This window comes from Ceratotherium simum, chromosome 17 (genome assembly GCF_057802395.1).
Source record: "Ceratotherium simum simum isolate JZ-2026a chromosome 17, ASM5780239v1, whole genome shotgun sequence".
NCBI lineage: Eukaryota > Metazoa > Chordata > Mammalia > Perissodactyla > Rhinocerotidae > Ceratotherium > Ceratotherium simum.
This window is the reverse complement of record NC_141916.1, coordinates 17800576-17827921: the sequence shown is the minus strand read 5'-3', so window position 1 is coordinate 17827921 and position 27346 is coordinate 17800576. Positions and strand designations below refer to the sequence as shown.

At 50.2% G+C, this 27346-nt stretch overlaps 1 protein-coding gene across 2 annotated transcripts in view; it reads right to left on the bottom strand.

Moving 5' to 3' along the window:
* GALNT6 (polypeptide N-acetylgalactosaminyltransferase 6) overlaps positions 1 to 27346 on the bottom strand; it is a 34281-nt gene that overhangs the window by 3398 nt on the left and 3537 nt on the right. The window contains exons 1-11 of one of the 2 annotated variants that reach the window (XM_087442391.1): positions 24536 to 24633; positions 23076 to 23198; positions 21071 to 21153; positions 19469 to 20061; positions 17722 to 17894; positions 9143 to 9292; positions 7823 to 8057; positions 3609 to 3726; positions 2039 to 2239; positions 1362 to 1493; positions 628 to 729 (exon numbers count right to left, since the gene is read on the bottom strand). In XM_087442391.1, the coding sequence (XP_087298517.1) occupies positions 628 to 729; positions 1362 to 1493; positions 2039 to 2239; positions 3609 to 3726; positions 7823 to 8057; positions 9143 to 9292; positions 17722 to 17894; positions 19469 to 19959 (1602 nt within the window). In that variant the 5' untranslated portion in view covers positions 19960 to 20061; positions 21071 to 21153; positions 23076 to 23198; positions 24536 to 24633. Of the gene's footprint in view, positions 1 to 627; positions 730 to 1361; positions 1494 to 2038; positions 2240 to 3608; positions 3727 to 7822; positions 8058 to 9142; positions 9293 to 17721; positions 17895 to 19468; positions 20062 to 21070; positions 21154 to 23075; positions 23199 to 24535; positions 24634 to 27346 lie in introns of those variants that run through there. The other variant, XM_087442390.1, reaches the window with a different exon arrangement.

Here is a 27346-nt window from a genome sequence, read left to right as displayed (position 1 = left end):
AAATAAATAAATAAATAAATAAATAAATAAATTAATTAATTAATTAAAAAAAATGTTCATCAATGTACCAACTGACATCATTGTGTAGGCCAGTGGTACAGGAAATTGCTTTAGAATGACTTTGTCTTCATTTGCACATGCTGAGCTGGGGCATTGTAGGGCATGGAGTAAATTCCCAGGATATCAGGTAACTGTGAGATGTCAGTAGGTGGTTGTTTTGGGATCACAGTTGGGTGGCAGGATCAGAGTGGTAGCTTCTGGGCAGTGGAGGCATTGAAGATGGAAGTTGAGTGTAGGTGAGGGAAAGTGCTTAACAGTTCTCCACAGTCACCCTAAAACCTCACTCAGCAGCTGGTATCCTCCAGCAAGCCTTCTCTGACGAACATCTTCCCCTCCCACCCGTCTCAAGCCCCCAGCACTGACGCCCAGTGCTCTCTGGATGTCCCTAATTTGTACTTCAGACCTTGTCTGTTTCACGCATTCCCCGCCAGACTGGGAACTTTCTGAGGGTAGGGTATCTCCCCCACCCTAGTCCTCAGGAAAGGACTATTTTGGGCCTGTGAAGAGAGGAGCTGCCCCAGATACAGTCTTCTCTCCCGCCTGCCTTGGTACCGTTGGGCTGTGTACCTGGTTGCCGCCAAGGCCGTGGCAGGCGTACATGATGAGGGGCTTCCCTCCATGGTTGTTCTCACCCACGTCTAGGCACTGATCAATGCCGACGTTCTTGATCTGCAGAATGGTGAGCAGAAAGGGGAAATGGGATACCCCAGTCAGGAGTTTTTTGGTTTGTGGTGTGGGGCCCAACTGGAATAAATTTGCATGGCTGGACTCTTCCTCTGTGATCTTTCTCCTCTGCTCATCCTCTCTGCTCATTAACCCCTATGCCTGGAGTTAACAGCAAAGGGAGATGCAGAGCCTGGAGGCTGAACAAGGGCAGGATGGGCAACTTCCCAGGCGGCCAGGTCCCTGGGAGAAGCCCTCAGCACTTCGGAATTTCCCATGAGCAATGGCTCTCAAAGTGTGATCCTCAGACCATCAGCATCACCAGGGGACTTGCTAGAAATGCACATGTTCAGGCCCCACCCCAGTCCTACCAAATCAGCAGTCTGTGTTTACACACCTGCTAGTGATTCTGATGCAGGCAAATGTTTGAGAACCACTGCTTATGGGTTGTTTTCCTCTTACAATGTTTTAGCTATCTCTAGAAACCCCAAAGTGGCCTCTCAGGCCTCCTTCTAAACGCAGGAGTGTGGAGAGTAAAGATCAATTCTTGTTTGTCATCCATCTGCGGGGCAAGTGGTCCTGCACTTTCCCAGGGGGTTCTGTGATGACGGGCAGGCACGTTGGTTCTCAAGACTCACAGCTCCATAGAAGGTGGGCTTCAGGTCAGGGACAAACATCTCCGGGTAGATGTTGTGCAGGAACCAGGAGAAGTTGCGACAGTGTAGTTGTTCCCTCAGCCGCAGTCGCTCAGAAATGTCACCAAAGGATTTCTGTCAACCAAGCCACCCCTAAGGTCAGTTTCACCAGTCTGACCTCATCTGGGTTGAAGCAGCCCAGAGTTCCTGGGGCTGCTTCTCCCAGGATGGGTCTCATGCTCATTCCCCCTCAGAACCTGTTGGGGTTACTGGCTCAGCCTCACATCCAATCTCAAATCCCCTGCCTTGGCTTTGGGACCCCCACTCATAGCCCCCTTACCTCTCATTCCTTGTGACTTCCCAGTCAGTTTTCTCCCAGTCCCCCATTCCGAGCCTCACAGGGCAAAGAACCTCCTGTAAGAGTTTCTTCCTCCAATCTCTTTTCCCTCCCCTCCTAAAAGATGCCGGGGCTCTCCAGGCAGGGACGACAAAGGGGCCCCTCCTCATTCTCCAGCCTTCAAAACCTTGCTTCCCTGGGCTCTCGCTCCCAGGCTCTGAGGGGTAGAGGGAGGCACCAGATGGTAGAGATGGGTGGGCCTCTGCCATTAAGCCCCTGACCGGGATCTGGGATTCTGCACTTCTCTTCATCCAAACATCTCCTGAGCACTGTTTCCTCTCACCTCGCGGGCCATCTTTGCTGCCTGCAGATTTCTCCGGTAGAAAATCTCCTTGTAGCTATCCATCCAGACCTCAGCCAGCCGCACTTGGTTGCGAGCAATAACACTGATGCCCTTGGGGAAGGTGTGGGGGCTCTTGGTACGAAACACGTGGCCCACCACAGAGCAGGGGATGATCTCCAGCTGGCCCCCACACTGCCACACCTGCCATAAGAGGATACAGGTGGGGCCTTCAGGGGGGTGGGCGGGAAAATAGCCCCTCAAGCAGCTCTGTTCTATTCCCAGACCCCAGGTCCAAGGACTCAGGGAAACGCTGCTCTCTCTCCCTGGAAAAAAGGACACTGACTGGGCTTCGTGTGCAGAGACTGCATAATCCCTGGCTTTCTGATTTTGGTTCACTCCGATTTAAGCAAACGGAAATTTGCAGGGTTCTAAGGGTTACCAGGGCCCACTTTAGAGAGAAAAGACAATTGGCTAATTTTGTGTCCGTATACCTACTCTGAGCTCTAGTCGCTTGGCTTTTCGACCTGGAAATGTGATTTTTATCAGCTCAGAAGGTGTTACTGGAAACTCAAGCACCCCCAAGTCAAGATAGACTTGTGAACCAATCAGAGCATCAGTGCATTAATTACACCAAGGATGGTCAACGGCCAGGTAGCCTGTGGTAGTCACCTGAACCCTTAGCACACCAGCTTCCTAGGAGAGAGATGGAACAGAGGTCAGAGGCTCATGGATGAGCCTAGAATCAGAACCCTGGGGGTCATGGTGACCGAAGTGTTGACCCTTCTCTATGCCAGTGGGCTGGTTTAAGACATCCCTCCTACCTGTATCTTCTCTTTTTTAGGTTTTATATTGGGAGGTATGTTGTTATTGATTTTAGTATAGCAGCAACAGAAATACATACTCATAATCATAGTCACAGCAGGTGTCAGTGATGTGCTTAATATGTGCCAGGCACTGTGAGCGGTGACTTCATAAACGAGCTCATTGACTTACTATTAATTCTCTACTGGCATGGGGATTTGGGTAGATTTTGTGGAGAGGCAGCCCTTTCTGCCTAACCTATTCCTGATTTGCCTAATTTCTGGAATCCCTCTGAGTTCTGGGGTCCACCATCTTCTCCCACGGTTATGAGGAGCTTGCTGAGTACAGGGTAGGGAAACTACAAAGGCTGCCAGGGTGTGTGTCCTCTGACCTGGAGAGGAGGGGAGCCTGATTTTTCCAGAAAAAGAATAGTGATGGCTTACTGACCTGTTCCATCTTCACTCTAACGCTTTTCCCACAGACATCATGAAAGATGTCCCCAGATGTCCAGTCCCTATCAGCCCTATTGTCCCTTCCCTCTGAGGAGTTGTGCAGCCATTTGTCCCAAGTTGTCTAATCTGATTCCCAAAGCCCAACAGCCAAGGACTGGGAGGGGAGCAGAGTGAAGGCGGAGCCATGACAGGAAAGCCACCCTTTTAAGTTCAGCTCCAGATGAGTTATCCCAGAGGCTGCCGCTGCCTAAGAGACAGGGTCTCAGGCTGTACCCTGGGAAGTTGTGGTTCCCCCGCGAATCCTTCTTTACTCTCACCCGGAAGGACATTTCCACGTTCTCCCCTCCCCAGATCTCCATCTGATTATCATAGGTACCGATGTGCTCAAAGTAGGACTTGGAGATGGAGAAGAGGCCACCAGCAAACGTCGGGGATCTGGAGAGACAGAGGGAGAAGCATGTGCATCTTCTGGAAGAGGAGCAGGAGCCTGGTGCGGAGAGCTGTGGACTCACGCTGACGCCTCCTGACCTCCCTCCTTCTTCCTCGTCTCTTTCCTGGGATGTGCAGCCCCTCCTCCACTAACTTATTCATTTAGCAAATGTTCATTAAGCTTTTATTATGTCCTCTTCACCTTCTAGGACCAGGTCAAAGATCTCTATTACTCTCTTCCAAAAGGCACTCATTCATTCGATCAACTGAGAATGTATTAAACACTGGCCACCAGGGCCTGAGCTACACGTTAGGCACACACAGCTAAGAAAGGCAGATCCCATTATCTGACAGTCAGTTTAGCAGCAGAGGGAAAAGCTCCCATCGTTGGTTTTTTGGCAGCCAAGTTCCTGGAGCATAGTAGACATTCAGTTACCAGAAGCTGTGTGAAGTTGTTTTTGGAAATAGCATTCAAACCATGAATGAATGATCATTATGAGCTGGATGGACTCCATTCTCTTTTGGGGTCCCTGGCCCTTCAGGGACTGTAAAGTCACAGTTTTAGTAAGCACCTAGCCCTGGTACCAAATACTGCATGAGAAATTTTAGCTCTGGGGAAAAGTTACCAGCTACTTTGAACAAAGGAAACTGATAAGAGATGCTCCTGGAAATAGAGTAGAGAGCCAGCCCTGATTGCCTAGTGGTTAAAGTTTGGTGCATTTCACTTTGGTGGCCCAGGTTCAGTTCCCGGGTGCAGAACCACACCACTTGTCTGTCAGTAGCCATGCTGTGGTGGGGGCTCACATAGAAGAACTAAAAGGACTTAGTTCAACTTAAGTTGTATAATCGTACAAGTAGATTATACAACTAGGTACTGGGGCTTGGGGAAGAAAGAAAAAGAAAGAGTAGAAAGTGAGGTGAAATCAACCTCATCTTGGACTACAGGGAGCATTTGGAGGTTACAAAAAGTTTCTGGCTTTCAAAGGCAAGGAGGCACAGACCTATGTTAAGATAAATTGACAAAAACATCTCATTCCTAGAATTTATTTTATTTTATTTTTTTTGTGAGGAACATCAGCCCTGAGCTAACATCCATGCCAATCCTCCTCTTTTTGCTGAGGGAGACTGGCCCTGAGCTAACATCTATTGCCAATCCTCCTCCTTTTTTTTTTTCCCCCTTTCCTCCCCAAAGCCCCAGTAGATAGTTGTACGTCATAGTTGCACATCCCTCTAGTTGCTGTATGTGGGACACTGCCTCAGCATGGCCGGACAAGCGGTGCGTCAGTGCATGCCGGGGATCCGAACCTGGGCCGCCAGTAGCAGAGCGCACGTACTTAACCACTAAGCCACGGGGCTGGCCCCTCATTCCTAGAATTTAGATACCAGGTTGCTCATAAGAGAGGCTGGGCTGAGGGTGAGGGTACTCGAGTGAATACGGTGAAGCATATGCCAGGTGGAAGGCGGGGGTGGGGGCTGGGGGCAACAGGGTCAGGAGTACATAGATAATCATGAGCTGTTGGTGGCTGTGCCGGGCCAGGCTGGCTTGGACAGGGCTTTGCTGCCCTCAGTGGGTGGCTCCATGTGGTACAACCAAGCAGAAAGAGACTGAAACCTCTGTAAGTCCAGAATGATCAAGGTGCTTTCCACACAGCGGGGTCTCAATCAGTGTTCACTGGACTGATCTGACCCTGATGTTCCTCCATGGCAGCTCTTGTTGCCCTGAAGTTGGCTCCTGCAGCTGCTTTCTGGAAGGAATTTCAGTTGGGAAACCCTCATGCTCAGGCAGGCTTTCTGTCACTGGATCTGGCCTCTCCCAGGGGTTCTAAGCCAGCCTGAGTGAGATCTGGAAAGGCCCAGAGTCCTGGTACTCCAGATGAGCACTGGGGAGCTAACCTGCTCCTTCTTGAGGGCCTCTTCGAGCTGGGCCTGTCTCTCACCCTGACAAATTACCACCGAGGTAAACCCTACACGGGGAACTTCACTGCAGACCCACAACCAACAGGCAACACCCTGGACTTCCTGGCCTACTTCCTAGGATCCCCCAGGCCCTTCACAGGTTTCCCCTGCTATCCACTAGAGCGTTCCTATGGAACCTTTCGTAAGCTGAAATGGCATCAAGTGAAAAAACAATTACCATTAATTTATATGGGAAAAAATTTTGAGCATTCCCAGACCCCAAAAATAACCTACCAAAATAAGCCGAGATAAAGCACAGATGCTCACAGACGCAGTTCCAGCTATGGCGGGTTGACGCTGAGATGCGGAGTGTAGCTCCCAGGGAAGAGCTGGGCGGCCACTCTTGCTGCTTGGGGTGTGCACGGCCTCTATAATGCTGAACGCTATTTTTGTTTTTTGCCTTTTTTTGTAAAAGCAAAAATCCTCTTTGGTTTCTTTCGAAAGACTAATGTAGGTCTTTCATAAAAGCAAAGAGGCGTAAAGCGGACTTTTGGATAGCGGGGGAGACCTGTACCTCTCCTCTTAGCCTCCTGCGAGCTTTGAGAGTGGAGGATAGGAGGGTACTGCACACAGGCCTCCTGGTGGGGTACTCTGCAAAGTGCCTCAGGAAAGCCATGCAGGCCACCAGGGCATTTGGACCAGGGAGCAAATTCATTCCTCAAACACTGGAGCTTTGTCTTCCAGTTGTATGGTCTTTGGACATCGGAGCTGGGGACGTCAGTGATGGGCGGGGGCCAGGTGCCCTGTCCCTGACTGTGCCACTGTGTGCCTGGCCCCCATCTTGGGGGAGAGGGTCTTTGCTGCTGTACACACCAAACAAAAGACATCTATGAAATGAGCAGGGGGTCAATAGGGAGTTCCAATGTCTTTTCTCTCTCCTGCCTTCTCTTTCCCCCTCTCCCCCTTCTGTTGCTTCTTCTCCTCCTTCTAATGGAGACAGAGCAGCTGGCTGTTCAGGATCCATGGGATTCCTTCCTGTGGCACCCGTCTGAGTCCTCTCGACTGAGGCTCTGGGCAGCATTTCTTAGGATTTGGGCACATGGAGGGGAGGAACTCCAACCCTCTCCTCCTTTCAAGCCTTCCCTCTTCTCTCTGCTCACTGTGTCCCCAACATCTGCTTCCCTCCATCCCTGATATATATACAGTTGACCCTTAAGTTTCCTGGCCAGTATAGGAAAACAGTGGCACCACAGGATACTCTAAAAGTCACTCCCCAACACTCAGTTTGGCTGAGACATCTGTTAAACTTGTGGTCTCCAACAACGCCAAGAGGCAATCTGGAGAGGGAAGGATGGGGTGGGCGCACGAGGGGAAGGCAAACCCCATGGGGCATTAAACAACAGATAAGCTTTCAAGTATTCCCCGTATAGCCCAGGTTTGAACTATGGCCTGTGGGCCAAACCTGGCCTGGCCACGTAAGGCTGTGGGCAAAGAGTGGTTTTTACATTTTTAAAGGGTTGTTTTGAAAAAAAAAACAAGGAATGATATGCAACAGACTGTATGTAGCTGGCAAAACCTAAAATATTGGCTATCTGGCCTTTCACTGAAAAACAGTTCAGGGCAACTGCAACAAACTACAAACTGAAGAACTCTTCTCTATTTTCTTTTAACATGTTCTCAGCCCTTTCAAAGCTAGTGATCTGGGAGCACATGCCACCCCTTCTTATTACAATGGCTTTTCAACAATGGCCTCTACCCACTATCTCTCAGCGCCTCTGCAAGCGCCAGTCACATCTTTCTCCGTGTAGGGAGGAAAAAATGGGATAAAGTATAGAAAGCCCTTAGTCCAGTGCCTGGCACACAGTTAGTGGTGGAGAAGAGCAAGCTGTTATGGCATGCGGCGGTATCGTGCCACGGTTAGGAGCATGGGCCTTGGGTCTGACCAGCCGGGATGGGTATCCTTGTGCCACCATTTGCTAGCTGAATAATCTAAGGCCAGTTGTCATCACTAGGAGCCTCAGTGTTCTCACCTGTAAAACAGGCTAATCACAGTACCTACCTCACAGGGGATGAGGATTAAATAAGATGTCAAGTGCTTCATAGAGTGCCTAAGAAATGTTGACCTGAGATGGCCCAGGTCCCTGGAACTGCGTGGGGCTGGGGCCATGGAGGCCAGGCTGGGGGCTCACCAGGCTCTGGTCCTTACTTGATGGGGTAGGTCTCATCCTTGCGCCTCTGCTTCTCATGTGCAGGTAGAGTTTCCCAGCCGAAGGTCAGGCTCCAGTCAAAGTTGCCACGGCTATGGACTCTGCCCCTCTGGACGGGCTTGGAGAACTCAAAAGTGTTAAGGTCAATGGTGACGATGTCCGGGCTCACCACCGCTGTCTTTTCCTCAGCGATGCGAGCCAGAAGGGGCTCCAGCCAGCCATGGAAGCATTCACCTGCAGGCCCAGATCGGGAGACAGCAGTCAGGGTCCGGCACACAGCTAAGCCCAGGCCCCACGCCAGGGGGGAGACCCAGGAGGACAAGAGAACCCTCCCCCACTCCCTAGTTACAGGCAGAGAAACACAGGTGAGTTCCATAGCTGTAGAGAGCATAGCGGGATCTCCTGAGGCCCTCCTACCTCCCCCCATCAGCACCACCATATATGGAGGCAGCCTTCGAGGGGAGAATGGAGGTCTCAGGGGAGTAACACGGTCAACTCCAATGATCCAAAAGCACAGGGAAGACCCTGGATGGGCGTCTCCAGCCTATGCACTAAAACAGCCCTCCGCACCAAGTGTGGATTTCAGAAGGGGGTGCCCCTCTGCCAGGGGTTTCTGCATCTCAAGCTTCAGCTCCAGTTGTAGAATAATAGTCCCTTTCATTTGTCTAGCCCTTTGAGATTTTCAATGAACTGCATATATTACTATATATGGCCCTCACAGTAATAATTCTGCTGGTGAGTAAGGTTGGTATCTTCATTCTCACTTTACAAATGAGAAAACTGAGGATCGGTTAGTGGCAGAGCCAGAACGAAAACCCCAGTCTTCTGACTCCAAGTCTAGAGCTTTTCCCAATATCTACTACTTATTTTAGGGAATGATTTTTTTTTTTCTGACAACAGTGGGGAGGGGTTTCGGTTTGGGGCAAGAGGGAGGCCTTCCTGGTTCCACGTGGCCCTATAGGAAAGCTCCATACAAACCAGTTCCCAGTGGTAATAGCAGGCCTCTCTGAGTGGCCGAGCTCAGAATGAGGTCCAGATTGGGGGAGGAAGGGCAAGAGGAGTGTCTGGGGTCCAGAGCACACTCCCAGCAATTGTGGGGTCACCAATTGTTTTAGGGTTGTGTGTGCCTCCTGATAAGACTTCCTTGGGACTGGGGTGAGAAAGGGGAGAAGAGGCTGGAGCAAGTCCCAAGCCTCCTTCACTCCTGGGACAGCAGAACAGGAAGTGATGCCGCGGTCCCAGCTCTCCATTCTGCTAGGAAGGGCGGGACCAGCCCACATGCAGGCCTCCTGGTGCCAGGCAGGCACTCCCGTACTCACAGTGGGCGTCCAGGAAGGTGAGCACCTCTGCCTGGGCCACGCTGGCTCCCAGCAGTCGGGCGGTGATCAGCCCCTTCCGCTCCTCCTGCCGCACCACCCTCACCACCTGCAGCTGCTTCACGTACTGCTCCAGTTGCTCCTTTAAGTATTCTGGAAGGGACAGTGTCATTGTTGCCAGCTGGCCACTTTGTTGCAAACCTAATCTCCTGTGGGCACCAAACCCTGGCACTCTCAGGCCTCCAGCAGGCCTGAATTTTAACCCTCCCATACCTACTGCACTCAGCAGTTCCAGACAGGCCAAGGGTGGGGAAGGGGGTGGAAGGAGGAAGTCCCCCGTGTGGCCAGGCATGCCCTGCACCCGAGGACCACCTTGCCAGTACACTGGCTCTGCGGTGCCCATTCTGTGCCTGTTTACTTAGGCACCTGCTCTAATGTCCGACACAGGACCTCAGAGTTGTGTTTCTTTGGTCTCAAATCAAGTATAAACTTCTGATGAAGGCTCTCAGATGCCTCTCTTGGTCTCTGCCCCCTCTCAGCCACCATCTTTCAGAGCTGTGATGCCAGCCTCCCTTCTTTTCCACACCTGATGGTTGTGGCCATCATTTCTCCGTGTCTGATGCCCTGCCTCCCAGCTCTTCAGAATAAGTTGGACAGGCAGAGCATACACAAACGTTGATTTCTAGCTTGCCAGGTCAGCAGCAAGAAATCTTACTCTAATCCTCTTTATTACCTCCTCTGCACGTGGAATTCTTTAAAAAGATGAAAAGATGCTGAGCAGTTTTTTAATTAAATTTAAAAAACATGTACCATGAGCCTGCCCTGGGCCAGGCACAACCGTGGGCCAGGCACAACGGTGAGCCAGCCGCTCAGGGAACGGGCGATTGCAGGGCAGGCGATCAGGGACCTGACAGAGGTAGTGCAGGGCTGGGGGAGCCCGCAGGAGGGGCAACCATCCTGAATTCCGGGATGGGTACGTGGGGAAAGCGCTTTGAAGGGATGGGTGTCTCTGCTGAGATCTCCAGCTCCTTCTGAGTGAGGGCTTACTACATGGCCTGGTTATTCAGTCTGAAGTCCTCAGAGCATCAAAAATAGCTCTCTTCTGAAGCACTCCATCTTGAAACATATCCCACATCTCACCTATCTTTTATTAACTGCTATTTTGGTTTATCTGTGCCACTGTTCTGTTCCAGACTGTGCAGAATGGAACTGCCTGTAGTTTCAGAAGTGAAGGTGGCGGGCAGGTGTGACGGATGAGTGTGTCCTTTCTCTTGGGCTCTGGGATCAGCCCAGCGCTCAGGCCTTGCTCTGAACGCAGTGTTCTACAAACTGGGGCCTGAAATCAATTTTGTGGGGGTGCGATTGATCTCTTTCTCTCACACACACACACACTTTGCCCAAATACCTGAGCACCTACTGTGTGCCAGTCATTGAACTAGGTGCGTTCACATTGACTTTCTTATTTAATCTTCTCCATGAAGGTTAAAAACGCTATGAAATAGGGAGTCGTCCCCAACGTTTGAGTCAAAATTATCCTCATTTGGCAGCTTTAGGCCTCCACTCACTCAGCAAACACCTGCTAACACACTGCCCAGGGCCCAGACACGATCCTGGGCAGGGAGGGGCCTGGTCTGAGTCCTGCCCCCAAGGAGCTCCTGACTAGTGATCCCACAGCAGCCCCAAGTGCTGGCTCTAACAGGACGGAGGGAGGAACCCAACCAGGAGCCTCACTTTCAGCATGGCTGATGTTTCCCCTGAGAACTCGCTTAACTGTGCTCACAGGAAGTTCATGGTGGCGGAGATAACCCAGGGACAAACATCATAGGAAGTGGGTTCTGTGGTAAGCACTGAGCTGTGAGCCTCAGGGGGCCTGAGCTCCACAGAGCCCTTCTCCACATGCCTTCCGGCCAGTCGCAGGTGCCTAGCCTGGACCTGGGCATTCCGAGCACGGGCCTCAGGCTCTTCAAGGGGAGTGAGACAACTCCCATAAGTAATGCCCCTCCTGATGGTCTTCCCGTCACACCCCTGGACCCACTGGACATGTGCCCCAGAGCTGAGTAGAGCAGGGCTGAGCGTGGAGACACTGAAGAGCCCATTCATATTCTCTTACGTCCCCCAGACAGCAGCCTCCTAATTTACGTTCAACACCCCACCACCTCGACCCAGCTTCTTTCCTCACGACTGGTGTCTACGAGGCTCCTGTGACCTCCAACACACACGCCTTACTCAGTCCCATGCTTTGAAACACCATCTATACGCAGATGGCTCCTAGGCCCTTTCTCCTGGCCTTGCCATCTTCACCAGGATGTCTCACAGAACCGCAAACCTGACGTGCCTGAAGCTGGACTCCGGATTTCCTCCCAACCTGCCCCCAGGCTCCCCCGTGTCAGTCCTCAGTACCAGCATGCCTCCCACCGCTCTAACCTCAGCCTCGCGCTGCGTTCTCCCTTTTCTCACCCTCCACACTCAGCCCATCACCAAGTACTGCCAGTTCGCTCTCCGTCCCCATGGTCACGCCAGCAATAATGTCTTTGCTGGTCTCCCGGCCTCTACAGCACTCTTCCCAATTTATTCTTTTTTTTTTTAATTTTATTTATTTATTTAATTTTCCCCCAAAGCCCCAGTAGATAGTTGTACGTCACAGTTGCACATCCTTCTAGTTGCTGTATGTGGGACACGGCCTCAGCATGGCCGGAGAACCGGTGCGTCGGTGCGCGCCCGGGATCCGAACCCGGGCCGCCAGCAGTGGAGCGCGCGCACTTAACCACTAAGCCACGGGGCCGGCCCCCAATCTATTCTTGACAGAGCAGCCACAGTGAGTGGCAGAGTCAGCTCTTAAAACTATAAATCAGATCATGTCACGACGGTGGTTTAAAATTGCACTTGAAAACAAATCCAGACAGTATGGTGGCTCCTCAAAAATTTAAACATAGAATTACCACGTAATCCAGCAATCCCACTTCTGGGTGTGTATCCAAAAGAATTGAAAGCGTATACCAATGTCGACAGCAGCGTCATTCACAATAGCCAAAAATGTGGAAACAATCCAAACGTCCACGGGCAGATGAACGGATAAACAAAAGTGGTATATACAAACAATGAAATATTCAGCCTTAAAAAGGAAGGAAATTCTGACACATGCTACATCATGGATGAACCTTGAAGTCATTATGCTAAGTGAAATAAGCCAGGCACAAAAGGACAAATACTGTATGATTCCACTTATATGAGGTCCCTAGAGTAGTCAGATTCATAGAGACAGAAAAGAGAAAGGTGGTTGCCAGGGCCTGGGGGAGGGAGGAACAGGGAGTTAGTGTTTAATGGGGACAGAGTTTCAGTCTGGGAAGATGAAAGAGTTCTGGAGATGGATGGTGATGACGGTTTCACAACAATGTGAATGTATTTAATGCTGTTGAATGGCACACTTAAAAATGGTTATGATGGTAAATTTCGTGTTATGTATATTTTACTACACACACATGAAAAATCCAAACACTGACCATGGCTTACAAAGGTCTTGTGATTCAGTTCTGTTCACCTTTTTTCTTTTTTTTTTTTTTTGTGAGGAAGATCGGCCCTGAGCTAACATCCGTGCCAATCCTCCTCTTTTTGCTGAAGAAGACTGGCCCTGCGCTAACATCTGTGCCCATCTTCCTCCACTTTATGTGGGACGCCGCCACAGCATGGCCTGACAAGCGGTGCATGGGTGCGTGCTTGGGATTCGAACCTGGACCGCCAGCAGTGGAGTGCGTGCACTTAACTGCTATGCCACGGGGCCAGCCCACGTTCACCTTTTCTTTTTCTTTTTTTTTTTTTTTTTTGTGAGGAAGGTTGGCCCTGAGCTAACATCTGCCAACCCTCCTCTTTTTGCTGAGGAAGACTGGCCCTGGGCTAACATCCATGCCCATCTTCCTCCACTTTATATGGGATGCCGCCACAGCATGGCTTGCCAAGCAGTGCGTCGGTGTGCGCCCGGGATCCGAACCGGCGAACCCCAGGCTGCTGCAGCAGAGCGCGCACACTTAACCACTTGCGCCACGGGGCCGGCCCCCTGTTCACCTTTTCTAAACTCACTTTGTACCAGTGCTCTTTCTGCTTCCTAGCTCACTTGTCTTCAGCCACGCTGGCCTTATTTCTGCCCCATTAACGTGCTAAGCCTCAGGGCCTTTGCACTTGCTGTTCTCTTTGCGGGGAACACTCCGAGGAGCCTTTCCTGGCCACTCTGACTAAAAGAGCTGCCTAATTACTCACCAGCCCAGCACCTGCATTCTTTTTTTCCTCTAACTTCTTCATAACACATTATTATCTGAAATTATTTAGTATTTTCTGTCTTTCCCATTAAAAAAGTAAGCTCCAAGAAGACAGAGACGTTGCCCAGCCAGTTCACTGTTGTACCCCCAGGGCCTGGGTAGGTAACTACCAGTTATGAGTCGGTAACTAACAAATACTTATTAAACAAATTAGTGAACTCCTGCCTTTAGTTACTCTTTTCTTACGGACTGTCTCCCACTTCCTTGGCTTCTGAAAAATCTAGAAAAGAAAAGCAGAAAGTCTTTCTTGTAGGGAGGGATTCCTCTCTAATTTTTCCTGCTTTGTTTGTTTTTATTCTACTTTCATGCCCATCTATATTCTATCCAGCCTTGGCTCTAACTGCAATGGGGAAATTTTTCTTGGTTAATCCCTTTGGAAGGATAAAAGGAGAAATAAAAAAGTGTAACGCCTTTGGGAGTATTCTACAATCTATCTGCCCAGATAAGACATTTGGACACTGGGCCGTTACTTTCAAACCTAAATCAAGACCCATTGTCGGCCACTTTCCATTTCTAGGTGTAAGGAGTGGACTGGCAGGTGAAACTGACATATGAGAAGAGTAAAATTTTTTATGTGGAAGAAAATATTGAAATGGAAACTTTCCCAGAAAATCCAGGACATAGAGTTACTATAGAGACCTTTTACTATATTGTAAAACAAGTACAGAGTTAAGAGAGGTGATAAAGCAACTTTTCCCAATGGAATAGATACTGGAAGTTGTAATTCAACTAAAATCAGAGGCTTTGGACAATTCCTTACTTGCGTTACTGGTACCTCTTAGGAGCTCAGGAGGCCACGAGAGGAACTGCCACTCACTTCAGTTCTGACCCACAAGGGGAGACGGAAGTGGGAGAAATCATGGGCTAACCCAGAGTGTTCCCCAATGTCTCCTCCCTGGGCTTTCTGAGTTCAGGGCTGCCCCTTATCTCCTTTCCTTTGCCTGATCCCTCTATCTTCCTCCTACAGAACCTGCTCCCTGGCCAACCCCACCTCCCTGCTCCCTCTCTCTCCATGAGCAACTTGCTCACTGAGGGTCCTGTTCACTTCTTGACTCTTGGGGTCCTGGTACGTGTCTGACTTCTTCCCACCCACCTAGCAAATTCCCACAGGAGCAAGGCCTAGATTCTCTCCTCCTCAGCCTCCCCCAGGGACAGGGCAGGGCTTTCGACACAGGGATGCCTTGTTTGGGGCACAGTAGGCTGATGGGCCCGGGGGCCCAGTTTTCAGAAGTTTGTGGAGCCTGCCAGACCAGGAGTGGACCTGCCTGCTGACCTGGCCATGCAGGAGTGAAATCTGTGTCTGGGGTTCGGACTCCGAGGTGGGAAAGAAAAAGTTCCCCAGCCTGGCACTGGGTCTCTTCCCCCAACCCCAGTATCAAATCCCCATATACTTCGTGGTCAGAGAGTGCTGCCAGGTGCCCAGATTAGGAGCACGGAGAGCAGGGGCACGGTATTTCAGCAAAGACACAGCCCTCGTTTGTGTGTGTGTAACAAGAGCCAGTTAATCTGATCAAACCGTCAAATGTGTGGGAAATTTTATCCTGCTGTGGACAGCAGGGATTTCTGACCATGGACCTGAGTTTTTCCCTTTCTGCACTGAACTGGACATTGCTGAAAGTATCTCGAGAGTCCGAAAGCCCTCAAGGTGAGGTTGTTTATCCTAGGGTCCACAAATTCCCTGGAATTACATGCAAAAATGCGGGTGTGTGCACCCTGGTGTGGCAGTTGTGCACGATTCTAGGGTGAGGGGCATAGCTTTTAACAGATTCTCAAAGGAGGCCAAGACCCAGAAAAATAAGAATGACTGGTTCAGGTTTTTCACGCAGGTGATTCCGAGATGCTGGAATTGGCCCTAGGAGAGCCCAGAGCAACAAGGGAGAGACAACTAAAGAGAAGGGGAACACATGTCTGTGGCCTGCTAGGGCCGGCCCTTCTGAGGGGCTACGGGAGCTCCGACAAGGATCACCCTACTAGGAAGAGGCTGCTGTGCCCTTTAGATGCCGCCTGTGCCAGTCTGGCAATTGTCACTTGTCTAGCCTGCTCAGAGGAGTTGCCCAACTAGGCACTTATACCTTATGGACTCACAAAATTCTGGGTGACAAGTTGAAACAGTTTAGAACTTCCACCATATGCGAGTCAAGGGAAGAAGCTTCTGAGGGTTGGGCAGCATAGGGCCAGGGGCAGACAAGTTTGAGAGGAAGGGCAGCAAACGCACTTGCTCCCATTCCATACAACCATTTCATTGCTAATGAGATTCCCTGGAGGCCACTCCTAGCCCCTCCCATCTCTGCCACATTCTCTGCCCCTCCCCTTCCAGAAGTCTAATCTCTGTGCTCCTTGTCCCCCAGACCCTTTCACTGCATCCTGACACTTGTCTGCCTTTGCTTTGGAAGTGCTGCCAGGTGTCTGTCTGTCCTCCCTGAGGAAAGGTGAGCTCCCTGAAGAAAAGGACTCAACAGTGCTCCGACTCAGCTCCTCCTTCCACGGCCTTCCCCAGCCCTAGTCCTCTTTGTAGCATCACCCCTCACCCAGAGGGAGCAGGGAGGCTGGGGGAAGGTCAGGAGAGGCAGCAGCTCTACTCAGTGGCCCCACAGTTCCTCCCCTCGATATGGGAGCATGGGCACAGGAGGCCAACCTGGGAGAGCCCAGATACCACGTGCCCCCTGGGAGGAGGGCTCAGCTCTTGGAGACTCCTGGTCTAACAATGCATCCATCCCACAGTCCCTTTCCTAGTTCTGGCCCCATCATCCTACTCTCAAGTGATTATAAGAACTTCCTCTCTGGAATGGGGTCTTCTGCTTCAATTGTTCCTGACAATTAGCCTCCCCCACAATTGCCATCCTTTTGAGACATGGTCACTCTCCAGCTTAAGTACCTCTAATGATGCCTCATTTTTTCCCCAAATAAATACTTTGAGCATGGAATGAATTTCAGTTCAACATTTTTTCTTTGTTTGGTGAGGAAGATTAGCCTTGAGCTAACATCTGTGCCCATCTTCCTCTATTTTGTATGTGGGACGCTGCCACAGCGTAGCTTGATGAGCGATGTGTAGGTCCATACCCGGGATCTGAACCTGTGAACCCCAGGCCATTGAAGCAGAGGGTGCAAACTTAACCACTATGCCATCGGGCCAGCCCCCAATTCAACATCTTTCCTACCACAAACTGAAGCTTCAGCCACATCAACCTCTCAATTTTTCACAAACACACCTATATCTCTAGGACTGTGTTTATGCCACTCTCTCTTCCAAGAATGCCCTCCAATGCCTCTGCTTTCCCTAAACTCTCATGCTTTAAGGCCCAGCTCCAATCTGACCTCCACTGTGGACTGCCCCCACCATGCCATGCAGAAATAACACCTCCTGGGTACGTACTGCCATAGCGCATTGTTCCCCTACAAAGAATACAATGAAACTAATGCTTACGGAGCTCTTACTCGATGCTAAGTACTCTACAGCACGTGAATTATTGCATTTATCACCTGTCTCAGATCCCTCGCCCACCACGTGAGGGAGTCAATTGTCTTCATTTTTAGAAGAGGAAGCTGAGGTTCAGAGAGTCTACGTGTCTTGCTCAAGGTCACAGAGCTAGGAAGAGTTAGAGCTGGGATCTGAATTCCTGGGTGTCGGACTCTCAAGTCCGTGGTGTGTTATGGGCCACACCGCTGTGGCTGGTGGTGTAAGCGGCCATCTGACCTAGGAGGGTTGTTAGCCTTTTCGGGGCAAGATCTGTCTCATTTGTCATTTGTCACGGTATCTCTTATGCCTGAGTCAGTGCCAGGCACCGAGTACTCAGTAGATGTTTGTGGAATTGCTTTGAAGGGTAGAAGTCTGGGGAGCAACCTCGCTTGACTATTAACAAAGAGAGCAAAAAGGGCTTCTGAGGCAGATGGAATCTTCAAGAGCAGAAGTGTGATCTAGCAGGTGGGACACAGAGGGAAGGCTCATTCCTACCCTCTGCCCTGACCTCTCCAAGCATTTCTGACTTGGGGTTGGGCTTGGCAGCTCTAATGAAGTCTTAGAAGCCAGAAGTGCAAAGCTTTTGGAGCTCTTTGGGTGAAATGGGAATGAAGTCCAGGCTCTAGGAATGTGACCCACTTGCCCCCTACTTTCCCGTCCCTCACCTGCCTTGTCCCTGCTCCCGGCCTTTATGATGAGCTGTGATGCCAGGCAACAGGCGGGGAGGGCGCCTACTCCCTCGAGAGAATCTGTCCTCCTTCCCAGAGTACCAGGGGGCACGCCAGCCCCCTCCTCAGGGCCCCCGCCAGCCTCACCCTCAGTGCTGGCATCATCCACCAGAATGATCTCCCTCAGCAGGATGGCAGGAGTGGTGTGTAGGACACTGTACACTGTCCGCAGCAGCGTGGACCAGGCCTCGTTGTGGAACACAATGATGACGCTGGTGGTGGGCAGTGGGGGGCAGCGCCGGAACTTCTGGTCGACACATCTGGAAGGATGAAAGTATGGATACAGCTATCCAGGTCCCTGGGAGTCCGGGGGGTGGGGAGGACTCTGTCCACAGATTCCCATAACCATCCTCTGCTCCTTGGAACCACCAGCCTACATTCTCTGTTGCGGTTGAGAATAGCTGCTCCCTGTGCCCAGCTTATGCTGTATTTGCCACCTTCTCTGAGCCTCTGCACAGGTCCTAGCCAACCCACTAAAAAGGCCACCTCCCCCAGAGCTGGCTCCGTGCCCCCATTGTGCTGCTGAGGGCTCCTCCCTGCTGACCTCTCACTTCTCTCAACTGCTCTAGGAGTTCCCAGGGCTGACTCTCTCCTCCTCAGTAATACGTATACTGCATAAAGTGTAATCGGATCCAGAGGTCCCCGAGGGGTGGGTAATAAAGGGCAGATTTGACATCTGAGGAAAGTGACTACAATTTCCATACTCACTGAGAGGAAAGGCTCTTCTCTTTACAGTTTACAGTTCCTCTCTACCCCATTTCCTCATTAATTCCCTGTCATCTGATACTATCATCACAAACAATCTCCTGTGACTTTTCTCTCTCCTCATCCACTCCAACTGCTCTGTGCACTTGGCCACACTGCCACCCTCTTGAGGCTGTCTCCGGTGGGGGTGGAACGTGTGAATACTGGATCTCAAGGGAGCATGCAGCCTAACCTCCTTTGCTAACCCCCTCTGCTGGTCAGACATTTCTCATGGACCCAGAGGAGGCTCCGGAACTTCCCCCACTGGCCCTCCTCACGCCCGACACCCTTCCCTGCTGAGGAGCTCCCGACAACTCCAAGTGGCTCCACATTCCAGGACACTTATACTTGGTCCAAGTCTGAGGAACCCCAGGTTCACAGCCCTAGAGAATCATGAATTTGGGGCTAAGGACTGCCATGTGAGAAAAGGCCAAAAAGGGTATAACTATTGAGTTGGAAAAGATAAAGTCCAAATGAGGAAGACACACAATCTTTAACTTGGGGACAATGTGAACACAGCACGACTGAGTTAGAGTTGAGTGGCCACAGCTCAGAGACCTGAGTGCTGGTTTGCTGCCTGGGATTGAGAGGATAAACAGCTTCAAATTGAGGTTGGAATGAATTCCTCACTGAAGGGAACCAGGAGGAGGTGGTAGTCCTGACCACCAGAGTTGGCCTCAGGACACGTCCCTTTCCCAACAGCTCAGCAGCAGTGTCCCACGGTCTGTGGGGCAGGCCTCAGCAGAGGGCACGGCCGCCGAAACTGTGGCCTGGCATCAGTCCCTCCCGGTTGCTCCTGTGCCAGGTCCTGGCCCTAGGCCCTGAGCTCCTCCTTTTGTATCCTGTCACTTTCATAATTGCGTTTCGCCCCTACAGGTCTCCCTGGGCCTCTGGCCTGACCGTAATACTCCTGAACCCCACTCCTGGGATAAGGGTAGCTGGTCAGGAGAAGAAGTGAAGGCTTACAGGAAATCCTTGCCCATGTTCTAAAATCCCCTCAGCTCTTTACCTGGCACTTGGCCCATGGCCATACCAGCCACACCATTGGCAAGAGCCCTGGCCTCACCACAGGACTCTGGGTGCTACTTACTCAGGGGGTCGAGTGTCTGGCCCCAGGGCCCTCTGCAGTGAGATCCGGTCACTGGCAAAGGCATTGAAGCAGTGCTTCTTATAGCCCTCTTCCTTTTCCTGAGTCTCCAGGGGGGTCCACTCGCTCTTCTGAAATGCTTTTCCGTCTGCCCCGGGGCTGTTGGGGTCCTGTGGTGGCCGTTCCCAGAAGGGCTTCAGCTCAGCTGGAGCATAGAACCCGGGGAGGCAGGACCGGTTTGTGGAGACCTGGGTCTCCTGGGGCTCCGGAGCCCTGATCTGGAGCTTGGGCATCGAATCCCTAAGGTTGTTCACAGCCCCCAGCATGAGGTCCAGGACGTGATCCTTCTGACTGACCAAGGACTTCAGCCATGGTGTCTCTGTGGCCTGTTCCCTGCTGCTTACGTCCCTCTGCAGGATGAAGAGGAAGAACACAAAGGCACTGCCCACCATGGCCAGGCGCAGGGGCATGTGGCGTCTGCGGAGGAGCCTCATCCTCTGGAACCAACGGGGACCCCGGCTGGGTCAGCTCTGCGTGTGGGCTCGACCCTGGAAATAACTCAATACGTCGTGGTGGCCACACCTTGGAGCCTCAGCCTGAGAAGGGAGGGGGTGAGAGACAGAAATGAGCCAAGGCAGGGGTGGGGAGGGAGTCAGGGGGCTGGGGGTTCGAGTCCAGACTCTGTGGCTGAATGATGACATCCCCTTAACCCAGTCACTTAACTTTCCTGTGCCTAAGTTTCCTCCATCCATAAAATGAAGAGCCTGGTCTCAGTGTTTCCTTCCTGACCTAAGATTCTGACATTCATGGATCTAGAATAACCAGGAGACTGAAACTCTACAGGAAGAGATTTAATTGACATAACCACTTTGGAAAACTATTTGGCCTTATCAAGTAAAATTTAAAACATACATACTCTATGACCCCACAAATCCAGTCCTAGTTTTATATCCCAGATAAACTCCAGCGCACATGAGCCAGGAGGCAGGTACCAGCATGTTTCTAGCAGCACTGACTAAAACGGCAAAAATTAGAAAGAATCCAAATGTCCATCCAGCAGTAGTGTGAATAAACAGTGCGAAATAGCCAACCCAGGAGGACTCTACAGCAGTGACCAAGAATGAACCACTTCTACAGGCAACACCACGGATGTAATGTTGAGCAAAAAAAGCAAGTTGCAGAAAGACACATACATTATGATTCCATTTATAGAAAATTTAAAAACGTAAAACTAAAGAATATATTGTTTATGAATACAAAAATGAATATGTGGTAAAGCCATAAAGAAAACTAAAGGAACGATGAAACCAAAGTTTCTGGGGGAATCGAGACACACAGGGAATTCAAACTAAAGTGTTTTTCTCTTAAAGTGGATGGCGGCTGCTGGTGGCACTCTTATTCTTTATACCCACTCACATATTTTATAAATTTTCTTCTGTATCTACCCATATTTAATAAAAAAAAATTCTTTTAAATCTAAGATTCTATGATAACTCCTTCTGAGCAGGATTGGGACTGCTTCGCCCCCAGGCACGTGGTCCCACAGCTCAGAGGATGAATGTTTGCAAAACTTTCTGTGGAGAGCTCTGGAAGCATAAGACTTACCGGTTAAGTGCTAGAAATTGGTGGCAATAGACCTGGGCACAAATCCTGGTGCTGCTCCTTCTAGTAATAATAGCATCTACGCCCTAGGGTTGATAGAAGAATTAAGTTCAATGAAATAATTCATGGAAAAAGCTTAGCAGTCTCTGCACACAGTAAGTTCTCAAAAAGTGTTAGTTTTTATCATTAGCAGCTGTGTGACCCTTGGACAAATTTCTTAATCTCTCTAAGCCTCAATTTCCTCATCTATAAAGTGCGGGTAACTAATACCTAACTCACAGGGCTGTGGTGAGGATTAAAGCGGAGTGCCTGGCACATACGAAGCCCTCAATGAACGGTATCAATTATTTCTATTATTATGATGAATAAATCCTTGCTCAGACTCCCAGCAATTATTCTCAAGCACCTGGTCCTCGGCCAAAGCCACACTCATTCCCCAATGACGTGTCTTGCTTAAAAGTAATTCCAGGTGAGCTATTTAATGCTGTTATTTAAACATGCAAACTGCTGCCCATGGGGAAGCCTGGTGTCCGGGGTCACTTGGATCTGGGGACTATGTGGGCATCATGATCTCAAGGGGGAGCAGGGTTCACTCTGGGCGGGGGGGAGACAGGTGGTTTTCTTGTGTAACATCAGATTCAGCAGCAGCAGCATGAAAAATGAAATGAAATGAAATCTCTTTGAGCGTCTATTTCGTACTAGGTGTTGTCTGGGAGATGGGAGATGGCCACTCTGCCAGTATTGATTGGATAGCTGCTCTATGCCAGCTACTCTGCCAGGTCGGGAGGTACAGACATGAGCAAGCCCAGCCTTCAAGGAGCATACAGTCAGTTGGGGGAGTCAGATTTTAAACGGAGATCACCCGGTGAGAAGTCAGCACGAGAGAGGCACCTTCAGGTGCTGAGGGAGAGAGGATGTAAGGGGGCGGCGGTAATGTTTGAGAAGAGGTCCCGCAGGGGGAGAAGCTCGGGCTAAGCACTAACCCACAAGTAGGAGCTGGCCAGGCGAGGTGAGCACATTTCAGGCAGAGGGAACAGCACAGACAAAGGCCTAGAGGTGGGAGACAGCATGGCCAATCAGAGAACCACAAGTAGTTCGGTATGGTGGGAGCATGAAGGCTGATGGGAGTAGCAGAAGATGGGCCTGGGGAGGTGGCTGAAACCAAGTCATCACGCCAAGGAGTTTGCCCTTAACCTGAGGTATGGGGAGCAATACAGGATTTGTGGGGAGCCCAGCCTTACACGAAGAGTAATATGACAGCGGTGGAGGGCGTCTAGGAGATGGATCTGATTGGCAGCTGGATGGCCAGTTAAGAGGGCTTGGGGTCTGACCCAAGACAGCAGCAGTGCTGACGAGGAGGGAGGATGTGGTGCCAGGAAAACTCCCTTGGGTGATGGGGTGGGACAATTCTCCCCAGCTGGGACACAGAGGGTCACAGAAAGGTAGGAGACAATGCCTTTCCCCATGGGATTATAAAATCTAGTTGGAGAAGAACAGGTAGCACTGGGTCGAGGGAGCACCTGTCCAGGGAGGGGACAGGAGCAGGAAAAAGAGCTTTCTCTGAATTTGTTTTTGTACTTTGAACCCTGATTACATTACCTATTCAAAAATTAATAAAATTAAAACGTAATAACAGCACAGACAGTATGTGCCAAGTTGAGAAAGGCAGAGCTCCCTGTGGGCTTGCAGAAGGCTTCAATGAGGAAATGGGGACTCGGTGGAGAGGCACTTTCCTGCCCCGGGGGTTGAGCTCTGCTGGGCCAGCACAAGGGGTTCTGCTTGAGCTAGACACCTTGTCAGTTCTGGAACTGCCCCAGCTAAGCACAAACAGAGGGCCCGCAGAATGGGGAAGTGTTTGCCACAACAGTGTTGAACCAACCTGCAGGCTGCATCTTCCCTGATACTTTCTGTCTACCTTCCCACTCCAGCAAGAAAGAGGAAGCAGAGTTAGAAACAAAGGCGTGATAACAGCTTAGTTACTAGCTGCTGCCAAGTGCGCAAGACTCACCTCCTCCAGGAAGGCCTCCCTGACTGACTCACTCAGAATCACCCAGGTCACTCCAACTCCCTCGTTCTGGCATTGCCTCGTGGTCCCTTGCAGTGGGGTTCGCCTTTGCTCCTTTTACTTCCTCTAGAGAAAGAGTTGTTGTTAGTGCCATCAAGTCAATTCCAACTCCTAGTGCCCCTGTGGACAGCAGAGCAGAACCCTGCCTGGTCATTTTGCGCCATCCTCTGATCTTCTGGCGCTCTATCAGACAACACTCAATGCTATTTGTAGGATTTTCAAGGCCAATTTTTTCGGAGGTGGGTGGCCTGGTCCTTCTTCCTAGTCTGTCTTAGTCTGGAAGTTCTGCTGAAACCTGTCCACCATGGGTGACCCTGCTGGTATTCGAAATCCCAGTGGCATAGCTTTCAGCATCACAGCAACATGCAGCTGCCACAGTATGACAACCGACAGATGGGTGTGGTTCCCTGACTGGGAAACGAACCCCTGGGCGGTGGCTGTGAGAGCACGGAATCTTAACCACCAGAACACCAGGGCTTCTGCTGGAGAAAGAGACTTCGGGTTAAATTGAGCCCTTCCAGGCATCTGCCCTCAGTCCAAGCTGGCTGCCTAATACTTTCTCTCTGGAGCCTGCAGTTCCTCAAGGTACTAACCACATCCTGAAGTGAAACGAGACACCTGTGATTAGCCCTGGCAGTAAGGGATTCGGTCTCCAGTTTGTTTGCTCAGCATGCGGGCAACAGGAGAGTTCCTTAGAAGAGACACGTAATCCGATGGCAGCCGCGAGACTTGAGGGTTAAGGATTCCTGCTCTCTGCGTAGGAGATGATGCCCAGAAGTGTGGTTAGCAAGGTCGGGGGTTACCCCTCCACCAACCTTGGTGAAGGAACAGCCCCTGTGGTACGCAGTACTCTGCCAAGTGCAGGGCTTCACGAGATCCTCCCCCCAGAGTGGCTCCCTCACCTTTGGGCTCCCACAGCCTGGCCTCCCGGTCCACCGGCAAGTGTGCCCACAGCTCTCATCCACTCATTCCCTTCCTGCTGCTCCTGAGCATTCACTCCCAACTCTTTTTCCTCCAGCTACTTTTGGGATTGTAACACATCAGCCCATCTTGGTTTCAGGACTGAGATGACACCAGAAATCCTCTTCTTCCGGGAAGCTTTCCTAGATTGACCAAATGGGACCTGCTTCCCTGGCCCCACCAGCCAGAACACAAACTTACCTTCTCTCCCTGGTATAAGGGAACTGAGGTCTCACCCAGCCTAGTGTCTATCAAACCGCTGATTCATAGGATTGTGACCCCCCCATAGGATTGTGAAATACATTTAAAGTGTTGCAAATCAGCATGAAAAAAATTCTTTAAAAGATCAGAATAGAACAGGGCCGGCCCCGTGGCTTAGCGGTTAAGTGCGCGCGCTTCACTGCTGGCAGCCCGGGTTCGATCCTGGGCGCGCACCTACGCACCGTTTGTCCAGCCATGCTGAGGCCACGTCCCACATACAGCAACTAGAAGGATGTGCAACTATGACATACAGCTATCTACTGGGGCTTTGGGGAAAAAAAAAAAAAAAAGATCAGAATAGAACAAAAAAGATACCAAAGTGCTCACATGTAATATGGGTAAGTATTGTTAAAATTTCATTTCAGTTATTATATATACATATATAGAGTGTACCAAAAGTCTTAGTGCAATGTTAAGCTTTAATAACTTCAGAAGTATAAATGCTACAGACTTACAAAGAACGTCATTTGAAAACTTTATTTAAATTTCTCTTACTTTATTTAGTTTTATGATTTTGAATAACACATTCTTATTTTAATGTTTGTCTCAGTCCATTGAAGATTAGAAACATTTCCTGATACAAAATTAAAATGAAAAATTTGTTATTAAAAATGCATAAAACTGGGGCCAGCCCGGTGGCGCAAGCGGTTAAGTGCACGAGCTCCGCTGCAGCGGCCCGGGGTTCGCCGGTTCGGATCCCGGGCGCGCACCAATGCACCGCTTGTCAGGCCGTGCTGTGGCGGCGGCCCATATAAAGTGGAGGAAGATGGGCATGGATGCTAGCCCAGGGCCAGTCTTCCTCAGCAAATAGAGGAGGATTGGCAGATGTTAGCTCAGGGCTGATCTTCCTCACAAAAAAAAAATTCATAAAACTAAAGAAAGAAAGAAATTTAAATTATTACATTTTCAAGTCACGTTTTTTTGTTAGTTTGTAGAATTCATACCTCTTATGTGATTAAAGTGTAAAACTGCCCTAAGACTTTTGGGATACCTGTCACACGTTAAGTAGGTACTAAGTCTTATCGTAAAATGTCTTTCTTACTTTGGTCCAGTCACAGAAATTTGAAAGCCAATGTTTTCACCTTTTTATCACTTGCAAAGCCTAGCACAAGTTTTGTACATAATAGATATTCCATAAACTCTTGTAAATAAATGAGATGAGGCCAGAGGGGTTAAAGTGACCTGTTCAAAGCCACAAGGGTAAGCACTGGTTTCACTACATGATGGTTTTTTTTTTCTTTCTTTCTTTCTTTCTTTTTTTTTTTTTTGCTGAGGAAGATTAGCTGTGAGCTAATATCTGTGCCAATCTTCCTCTATTTTGTATGTGGGTCGCCACCACAGCATAACCACCGATGAGTTGGTGTAGGGTCCGCACCCAGGAACTGAACCCAAAACAGAGCACGCCAAACTTAACCACTAGGCCACAGGGCCGCCCTCCACTACATGATGTTTTGAATGTACTTACTACAACAAGCATTTGAGTTACATGATATTCTGCTGTTCCACATCAGCGTGCCACTTTGACCTGGTATGTCTTGTGTTTGGGTTAAATGTTTAAGCTTAAAATATTATGCAATCATGAAATGAACCTAGATTTGCTGGGGGGAAAAACTTGATAGACCAGCATCCTCATTTTACAGGTAAGGCCAGAGTGGTTAGTGACTTCCCTAGCGTCACACAGCTCCTGGCTTCTAGGAGCAGACACCGCCGGTGTCCCAACTCCCGGGACCCTGCTCTTGCATCCCCCTTGGAAATCACCTGGGGAGTCTGGGGGCTGGGTTTGGCACTCCTGAGCCTGGGGCAGGGCTGTTCTCCTGAGCCCCACGCCCTGGCACACTCTACTTTTAGACACCTTCCTCCCCTACCCAGCACTTGCCCTCCCCCAAATCTCACCCAGGACTACAAGTGCTTTAAAGATGTTGAAATTGGAAGTTCCAGGCAAAGTTTCAGCTTTCGTGAAAGCCAGGGTCAGCCACCCAGAACATGCCCTTGCTGGCCAGGTGGCCTCTTTGTAACAAAGTTTCTTCCTGTTTATCAGCCGAGCTGCTCACCTCTGGAGACGTGGCAGCCAGGAAGTACCAGTCTCGACCCCACCACAAGGATGTTTGCTCAAGTTACTCAGACTACTGCTCAATTACAGGTTTCTTCGAAAAGTGCCGACTGTCACCACTCTCACAGAGGGTGCAGGTGTGTGGAGCAAGACATCATGCTGGGGAGCAGACAGGTGAATTTCAAGCTACTGGTGAGGGGAGCGGACCAAGAGGCTGTCTTGGCCAAATGATTCTCCTTTTCTCCTTCGCAAGCACTTTCTTGCCATCAAACACGGCCCACATTTTACTCCCTCCTTCTCATGCTGTGAACAGAGCAGCAAATTATCTCCTCCAAGCCCTTCTTCCCACCTCTGACCCTTTTGATTACAGAATGCTGAGAGGTTTTCATGTTTCTCCATAATTAACACCTTCAAGACACTTCAGCGTTTGCCCAGGACTAAAGCTGCAGGACTGTGGCTTCTTTTCCCCGAAAGATGTGCTGAAAGTTATTTCCGTAGCTAGTCTATCAAGTTTTTTCCCCCAGCAAATCTAGGTTCATTTCACGTTTGCGTAACATTTTAAGCTTAACATTTAACATTTACCCCAAACACAGATTTTCAATTGAAAAATCCAACCCGACTTTGCTTGCACTGCATACCTAGAACAGTGCTTGGCATCTAATGGGCGCTCAGTAAAGATTTGCTGATTTATTCAAAGTTGGTAAAAGTTACTGAAAATCAAAATAATACCTAACCAAACAGGAAGTTCAACAGCGCACGGGTTTTTACTGGAGGACCTCCAGGCCCTGCCAGGTGGGGCAGGGATATGCAATTTTTCTCAAATTGAGCCTTGACACTGCTGGCTCCTAGGAAGCTAGGGATAAAGGAGGCACCCAGGTGGGTATGAGGTAGGATTCCTTAATTGCCTAGGAACCCCGGTGAGAATCAGGCTGGGTTTGAGAGA